Below are 9,371 nucleotides of genomic sequence, written 5' to 3' on the forward strand. Positions count from 1 at the left end.
CATTTATTTCTTGAGTTTCCACAAGTAACTGTTTAGTTGAGAAACCTTGCAGGCAGCATATACCTGAAGTTTTGACTTAGACTGAAACATTATAAGCAAAATGCTGTTTCTCTCCCTGGGTTTCCACAAACTCTCTTCTCCAATAAAAACAATACTCCAATAATTTCTCTGCAGCATTTCCTACAGTTTACTGAAATCTCACATCCATCAGGAGACCCTGAAAAGCCACGTGAGAGCTTCAACTAAGTTAAAAATGCAGCAATTTTCCAGTAAGCCTGGTTGGTAATTCTTGTAGCACACACACTTTGTATTCATTTCTTGAACAGTTCAAGAAATTTCTCTCAACTCAAACTGCAGCTGATCCTAGGTCACACATGCCAAAACCACCAGATTATACAGTATTAGGGTAAAATGTCCAGCTCTTCCTTTTCTCTTCAGTAAAGCCAAATGTGCTACTAATCTCCTGCTTCCAGCACAGGCTCTTCTGCCTTTAAAAGCTGTTATTTGAAATCTGTTAGATAAGGGAAAATCTTATTACCAGAAACTCATGTAACTTAAACAGGAGTCATCCATTAAGAGTTTGCAAATGACCTGAAGTAAAAGTTGAAATGCAGAAGGAGAACATGTATCTTGTGACAACTTCTTTTGTCTCCTTTCCAAACAGAACAGAGCAGTTCACTGTCCCTCCCTCTTCCAGGAGGCTGTACTCCCTATTACAGCTCCTGCAGTCAATCTTGGAAGCGGTTCTGAGCAATGTAAACAAAATACCTCACAGGGTAATTAAAGGAATCTGCATCTGAAGAACTACGTACAGCAGATGAACCCTGGTCACTTCTATGCAAGACTAACTCATTAATAGCATTTTTTCCCATGGTACAGACAAACAAGACTTAAACCTAATAGCACATGAACCAGAAGTGAAAAATCTACTATTTAAATTTCACTTACATTAATAATAAAAAGGTAAAAGATTCAATGTGTATTAAGCCACATACTCAGTGCCCTGTGTATATCAAATGCTTGCATTCCCAAACTATTTGGTAAGTTATTACACTAACAAAATACAGCTAATTCAATCGTACCTTCTCCCACCAGGCAGAAAAGGTGGCTCAAGTCACCACTTAAGGTCTGGCATTCACTGCTGGCAAACTGTTCATTTACAATGCTAGAACAAGCATCACAGCCGAGCTGATTTACACAGGCTCAGAACCCAGGAGTAGGCAAACTCAGTAACACCAGAGGAAGAAGCACATTAACAACAGGATATACTTGCCAATTTTCAGCTGCCTTCTGTAAAAACTGGGATTCTCTTACAGATGCTGATATGTCAGAGTTACATCCAGAGAAGTTATTTGTGCTTCACTCTGGAATTACCGGTGGTTTTCATTTGCATAAATGCTCTTTTTAAACCTAGAGTAAGTCCCACATGATGTCATTCAAAGAGTCCCACTGCTAACCTGGTTTCTGAGTAGTACTTCCCACTAACTGATTACATAATTTCTACTTCAAAACTTTATCAAGTATCTCAGTGTGCTATCCTACTACAAGAGAACTTTTCTTCAATAGTACACAGGACTTTCAGAACCAAAACAACAGAAATTACTCTGAGTTAGTTCAGTAACCATCACTTGAACACTAAAGACCTGAATGTGTGAATTTTAACAATCTACAATGCCAAAGACCAAACAAAAGCTATTTGCTGACAAAAAGGACAGAGATCTTGAAGTACACTGGACAGTGCTAGAGCTGAAGATGGGTAGTTGCACTTTACATAACAAGGACTGCTTTAAATTTTCAGTTTGAAAAGGACATCCAAGATAGATTAAAAACAGTCCAAGTTCAATAGAAATGTTTGTGGTTGCAATAAACATTGTGTTCTGTGAACACATCTGCAAGGCATCGCACCCAATTACAGGTGCAAACAAACAAGGAATTAAATGAATACTGATAATTGAGAAAGGATGAACCTAACTACTTACATTTTACTCATTCCTGCCTATAATCTCGTTTGATTTTAACCAGAGGAGAAAGCAGAAACATAGACTTTAAAATCACTTTTTTAATTAAAGTAATCAACCTGTGTGAAAACAATCAGCCAATACAGTCCTTCAGTTTTAACCATTTACAGTTAAAACACAGCTTTGGCTTACCTTGCCTCTACCTGAGTGCTTCTTCTAATTATAAAGCTTAAAGTAAAGAAGAAATAATGTAAATAATTGCAGTGAGATTATTTGGGGCACAAAATTAAAAAAAATAATTAAAAAATATGAAATAGCAGTTTCCTCCATTCCCTCACTCAGTATCATTTTGAGGCTTGAATCAAATGTCACTACTGAGACACGTTTCCTGGTCAGGCATAGTAGGCTACAGCTGTGCTAGCAGACAGGACTGTATGGGCTAGGCCTGGTGGGTGTGTGTATACACACACACACACACGTTTATATATATGTACTCAGAGGCTTCCAAGGTATTTCCAAGTTAGGACACAAATCACTTGTCCAAGTGACATCAGATATTTTCAGGCTTAAGGTGATTAAGCAGCATCTTACTGAAACTTAGAACAAAAAATGCAGAATAGCTTCATTAAAACTTTTATTAAGTTACTAAAATTTCTTTAGATGTGCTACACGCAGTTCTGTTCTCGTGTAAGAAATTCATCACTTCTAAACACAAAATATCCTGTTAAAATATTAACTGCAGTAAACAGATCAACTGTGTCTGGCTTCCAAGTCCCATTTTTTTTTTAAGGCAGGAGCTACCTGCTGAGAGGAAGAACACTTCTTTTCCATTTTAGAATTAGCAGATGTCACCCTCTGCTACCTGCTTAAGATTTGTAGATTGGGGGGGGGAAATAAAAACACACCTTTCTGCTTTAGTCCCTGCTGAAGTGAATCAGTCCAAAGAAAATATTCTCTTTCCAATTACTAAACTGGAACTAATTTCATCATTAGACCATCAAACATTTCCTGAAAGTACCAGTGTTGGAGAAACAAGGGTAGGAGGACAGCAAAATAAAGAGCCAACAGTCTTTCCTTTCTGAAAAAGCTCCTTGTTGGCACAACGTAACAAATACAAGTTGTCACTGAACATTGTATAAAATTTAAAACTAACAAATAGTTTAAATACTGTCCTGGTTTGAGCTAAATAGAACTAATTTTCTATTTAGTGATTTTACTTTTCAGCTCAGTCTCTTCTAAGTGGCTGTACTTGCGGCACATTTTTCCAGACAGCGTGTACTGCTACAAGTGATCATCACAAGGTCACTGTCTCACCATGGGTGCTGTATCTGCCACCTACAGGGAGGTGCGGACCCAAAACTGACCAACTAGGTATTCCATACCACATACATCATACTCAGTATAAAGCCGAGGGATCACAAGGTCTCAACCCTCTCATCTTAGATCCTTCCCTTCTGTCTCGACCCTTCTGCCCTCCGGCTCTTCTGATCCCACCATGGCCAAAGTCCGAGCAGAACCCTGCTAGTTCGTCTGTCTCCAATCCTGATCCGTGTGTTCCTGAATCCTGCTCCTACCTGCTGCTGGGTCCAGTCTGGAACTTTTCCAGTGCCCTGCTCCACAGAGCCTCTAGGGATGTAATCATCACTGGGGGATTGGGGGTAGGATTTTATATTGGTTTTGTATATATATTTGTACATATTTGTATATATTCCATTTTCCTATTGTTTAACTAAACCTGTTAGTTTTATTTTCCAACCCATAAAGTCTCTCTCCCTTATTATCTTTTCCCTTCTGGGTAGGGGAGAGAGATTAATAGAGAGCATCTGTCCAGGATTTAGTGGCCAGCCCAGCCCTAAACCACAACAAATACATAAATTATGTTAGCAACAGAATATAAACTAAGACGTTAGAATAGCAGCATTCAGAATTATTTTTAATATATTAAGGTCTCTTTTTTTCTTTTTTAACATCCTCAATTTCATTCACACCAGAAAGTGAGCAACAGGTAACATTCAAGCTCAAGGAAATTTGGCAGTGACACAGCAGTTTTTATTGGAAGTTCTTGGAGCCCCCCTTCTGTGTACAATCTATATCACTGAGTTTACTCATTGCTAACAGTTATATACATCATCCACTGCTGCAGAAAGAAAAGAAAGCATAGGTTTTAAGTTCTGGCAGTGTACGTTAATCTTTTAAGTACAGATTTACCTTCACGTAACAGTCTCTAAATTGTTGCCTACATTATTCCATTTACAAACATTTACATTTCCAATTAAGTAATTCCAGAAAGCTTTGAGCACGGGCTAGCAAGTAACTCTGCACCAGTCCCATCCAAGCTGACGCTTTCTTCTTCTGGAGATCAGAACAGATCTTCAAGCAACAAGTGGTACCTGAAGAGCCTAACTCTTCCTCCAATGGCAGAACAGTTGCAAACTCATACTAACAATACTCTCGGCTATAGAGTCCATCTCTCCACAGCAGCAGCAATCTCAGCTCAGTCTGACACACAGTGACTGCCAGCCTGGCCCAGTCCCACTCTTCCCTCACTCACAGCAGGCATCAAGGCAAGAACACTTTGGCCTGTCATGCATTATTTTAGTTAAGACAAAGTCCCTCTTTTTTTCCCCACCTCCCAAATGACTGCAGTTACGTGATGACTAAGTGTAGCATTTGAGAAATAAAAACCTGAATGCTTTAGATTTTAAAAGACAAAATCTTGAGGCTAGACAAGAGTCTAATTTAAAGAGAACCCACTGTTTATAAAACATTCTGCATACACAGATTGATTACGTCTACTAATCCAAACAAGTAGAAAATTAACATAGAAAGTATTACATAAAGATGAAGAACAAATCAAGACTATACAAGAGAAATAAAGGAATTCAAATTACAAGTCAGTTGTTTATCTTCATGACCATAGCAATTTTTCTGAGTCTCAGATAAACAAGTATAAACAGCCCAAGAAGAGTTACCTCAGTCTACTACGCTATTGCACCTATCATTGCTTTATTACTGTTATCGTGAAATATTAAAAGTGTATAAGCAGCGTAAGTGAACTCAGGAGCTGTAACTACCCACTAAACCCCACATCCATTGATTTTAGGTAACAAGTACTTCTGACACTTTTTAAGATGAAAGTTGATTCAAATGAACATTGATTTACTATTTATATCCATCTTTTTATTCAATATTATTTTCATTAATACTTAAGGGTGATTTTTTTGAGAGAGAGTTTGTGAGCTGGAGAACACACATACAGGTATTTACAATCTAAGCACTCCTTGTAAGGGTAGATGGCCAAAGACAGGGTAAGGAAAGAGGTAATAATCTCATTGTCAATTCAACTATTAATTTAGAAGTAGCCAGTCATATCTAAGTGAGAAAAAAATTATTGATGTGACCAAAGCAGCAATAACACTGCAATATAGAACAAATCAGTCAACAAAACTTAAAAGCCACACCATTACCTCTGCACAATCAAGAGCCAGAAAGTTTTGTCTCAAATTCAGCAGTTTTGTTTTATGATCCGTACAGTAACACATATGCTCAATACCCACTTGAGCAGGAAAAACAAGATACGTTATAATAATCCACCTAAACAAACATCTCCATAGTAATGCATTTTTTAATATTTAAAAAGTGCAGAGGAATTACAGACCAAAGCAACTTGTTTGGATCTGAAAAATTAAGTTAACAAATGGATTTTTGATCATTGACTAATCAATCTTTTGAATTGTGGGTGTGATCTGGCTCCAAAACTGAGGCCCACGTGTTGAACAAATGCACAGATGTGCACGCTGATTTGCCCTATAGATTTATGTACACTCACTTTATTCAAGGTACCTCTGCAAGTAACTGGAAACTGAAATTAACAAGTCACAAGTGTCTATTTGAGCTTCTGGCTTCTGAAAGTACCTTAAGTTCTGCTGTTTAATCAAAAATCCAGTTCCCACACTGAACATATAGAGCAGATTATGGGAAGAGTCAACAGCAAAAACCATTGATGTGATAAAATTAATACAATCCTAGAACAAGGAAACAATTTGAAGAGACATTCTCTAGGAACATCCCTGAATATATCAAGTAACAAGTAGCAGAGCCTATAAAAAGAAGAGAAAGAGTAAAGGGGGAAAAAGGCTGTCCATAAAGCTTACTGTCAAAAAACTGAGGACCCGGCTATGTTGATGTCCTGGTTTGAGCTAAATAGAACTAACTTTCTATTTAGTGATTTTACTTTTCAGCTCAGTCTCTTTTAAGTGGCTGAACTTGCTGAAACTAGCAGCAAGGGTTTTTTCAGTATGGGCTGCTAGAAGATAAGCTCAAGGTCAATTGTCTCACCACGGGTGCTGTGTCTACACCTATGGGGGGGGAAGCAGAGCCAAAACTGCCCAACTAGGTATTCCATCCCATATATGTCATACTCAGTATAAAGCTGAGAGACCACGAGGGTCTCGATCCCTTCTTCCATTTTGGAGCCCTTCCAACTCAGACCCTTCCGCCGTCTCGATCCTGCAGTTGCTGAGGTCTGAGCAGAACCCTGCTGGTTCATCTGCCTCTGATCCCGATCCGTGTGTTCCTGAATCCTGCTCCCACCTGCTGCTGAGTTCAGTTTGGGACTTTTCCAGTGCCCGGCTCTGCAGAGCCTCTGGTGATGTATACGTCATTGGGGGGAGGGTGGGGGAAGGATTTTATATTTGTATCTATATATTTGTACATATTTGTATATATTTCATTATTTTCCTATTTACAATATTATCTGTAGTATCAGTATTATTGTTTCATTAAATCCGTTAGTTTTATTTTCCAACCCATAAAGTCTCTCTCCCTTATTCTCTTTTCTCTTCCCTTCTGGGGAGGGGAGAGGAGTTAATAGAGAGCGTCTGTCCAGGATTTAGTGGCCGGCCCAGCCCTAAACCACGACAGTTGATAGATATTGGTTTGGCTACCTACAGCATATATAATATTCTGAACAATACAAAACATAAGGTGGAAATTTTACAAATGAGCAATCTCATGAAACATTAGATATGTCCGCTACTGTTTGTTTTCCAGATATCTTCAGAAGATCCTCCAAGTCACCTGGGAGTCACAACCTTCAAAGACAGGAACATCAAGCACCAAATGGTGCTGAGCAATGACTAAGAGCTCCTAGATTTCTCATTCTCATAACACAAAGGTCATATGGGGTGAAGGGCAAATACATAATCTAGGTACATCTATCATTTCACATTCTAAAACAGATGTCAGTAAAATCTTAATTAAAGACATTATAGTTGCATTAAATTTCTATGAAATTTTTGGGTTCAGTAATACTAATTCAGCTGCTTAACTGAAGAAAAAAAAACATTAAGAGTTTGCGTTACCTTGGAGGTTTGTGATACTGGCAGAGGAAGTCAAATCTGTCATCTGGCACAGGTACTCGACTCTCATTTGGATCAATAGTACAGAAAGGGAAGTTTTCTGCTGCCGCTTGACTCTTTGTTAACACATTGAAAAACGTCGATTTCCTATAAATGAAATACACATGTTCTTGAAGAAGTTCAAATCAGAAGCATCTAAAAGGGCTGGATAGAAACACATCTTATTCCAACCCAACAGCAATGCTGAACTTTCCCTTCACTTCAACAACAGTGATCATTGCCCTGATTCTAGTACAGGATACTTTCAAATACACCTACAGAATGACCCATTGAAACCTTTCTTCCTTGCCCTTGAAAATTCCCCTAAATGACTACATCACACATGTCAGTTGGCGAAGTAATTTTAAGTCAAAACCAAAGCACAGTTCTACTGGCCACTACTCATTTTCCTCAAGCACAAAGTGAGAAACGGGTAAGGACACTTAAAACTTGTTTTGAGTGAGCTAGTTCTGCCAAGACTCACCAGCTGTTTCCACAACTGCACTGTTTCTTCAGATTTATGTATTAGCAGTTTCAGTATCTAAGCAATAAAAGTCAGCAATCAAGAGGAAAAAAAGGGGTACAGAAAGCAAACCACATCAGTCAATCAATTACAAGTACTCTTTTGTGAATATGAAGATACTGTTCTACCTTACCAAACATTTTTCATCCTTGCTGTATTTAACAATGGAAAAAAACCTGCAAGTCCTATGAGGGGAAAAAGAATATATTGCCTTAAATCAAGTAGCAGATTCTTTTGTTAGCTGGCATTTATTAAACCAAAAGAGATCAATTCTTGAGTTATTACTGAGAGAAAGTTCTTAATCAAGTCCAGAATCTTCTATCAAAAATACTCGGTTTTTTGTTTTGTTCTGTTTTAGTTTCACATAACTACTCAGCTACTGGGGGAAGAAGAGGAAATCCAAAAGCTGCCGTGCATACAGCCAACATACTCAAAAGTCAGTCCCAATTTTCTTTAAAAGTTACATCACAACATAACCACAAATGCTACTTTCCCCATTGCATGATATATGTTATTGTTAATGATTTCCTTTCTGGTGTGCAACTTGCCTACTCACTGAAAAATAAAATGAATTGTAATGAAAAGACAAAAAAGAAGTACTTATGGCTCTGAGACATGCTCATAGACTTTAATGTTTTAAAGACTTAAAGTTTGAGAATGCTGAGAACTTCTTTTAGTAAAAAAGATACACAGATTAATACCAATAGTTTCACACAGATATTCTCCAGGTAGTTCATTATCCTTTTTCAGTGCCTGAAGTATACAGCTCCTTTAAGGAGCCATAACAACCACAGATGAAAAGCATAACAGAGACAAACAATTCCTCTTCCATCATCTCTCCCAAACTTACACAACTTCTTTCATTACAATCTCTAAAGAAGTTTCAAGAATAAAAGTCCTCTTAGCTGCTAATGACAGTTAAGGTATCATCAACCCTTTCCTGTGCACATTATCCTCTAAAAAAAAAATTAAAGGAATTAGTATGCACGTACACGTGTGCATAAAAATGTGCATTAAACATACATAAGAGTGGAAGCAAGGAAATGCAAAAGTTAGTACGTTATAAAACTCAGCAACTTCTAAAACTCATTTTTTCTTTTAATTCTTCACTATTATCTTGTCCAGGCCTGTACATACCAGCCTCATGTTATACCATCGCCCCACCTATTAAGTAGTTCAAGTTAAAGACGTACGCCATCAGTGAAAAGACTTCACTTCTATTCCTCCGCTCCTATAGGCACCTACCGGCACCTATCTTCATCCAGGAACTGTGTCAGGTCACTCTACCTGGAGCGGAAGCAAAGTCGGGGAGAGCGGGGAGCCCCGGCCTGCCTGGCGATCCCTGCCTGCTCCCTTGCCCCCCGCCGCCGGCCCACAAACCCGCACTCCCCCGCGCACTTACCCAACGTTTGGTAGCCCGACGATCCCGATCTTCAGGGACGTCCCAAACCTTCCGATGATCGGGTGCGATTTAACCCCGTCGCCTCCCTT

General features: G+C 38.6%; 1 protein-coding gene across 1 annotated transcript in view; it reads right to left on the minus strand.

Moving 5' to 3' along the window:
• Window positions 1-9,368, minus strand: part of LOC104538565 (obg-like ATPase 1) — a gene marked incomplete at both ends in the record, with an annotated part of 13,459 nt that extends 4,091 nt beyond the window's left edge. Inside the window, 2 exons of the mRNA XM_010181810.1 lie at window positions 7,322-7,465; window positions 9,283-9,368. Coding sequence (XP_010180112.1) covers window positions 7,322-7,465; window positions 9,283-9,368 — 230 coding nt within the window. The remainder of the gene's footprint in view (window positions 1-7,321; window positions 7,466-9,282) is intronic.
• Between the last annotated feature and the right edge of the window lie 3 nt (window positions 9,369-9,371).

Source organism: Mesitornis unicolor, unplaced genomic scaffold, assembly GCF_000695765.1.
Source record: "Mesitornis unicolor isolate BGI_N332 unplaced genomic scaffold, ASM69576v1 scaffold11633, whole genome shotgun sequence".
In the NCBI taxonomy this organism is placed as follows: domain Eukaryota; kingdom Metazoa; phylum Chordata; class Aves; order Mesitornithiformes; family Mesitornithidae; genus Mesitornis; species Mesitornis unicolor.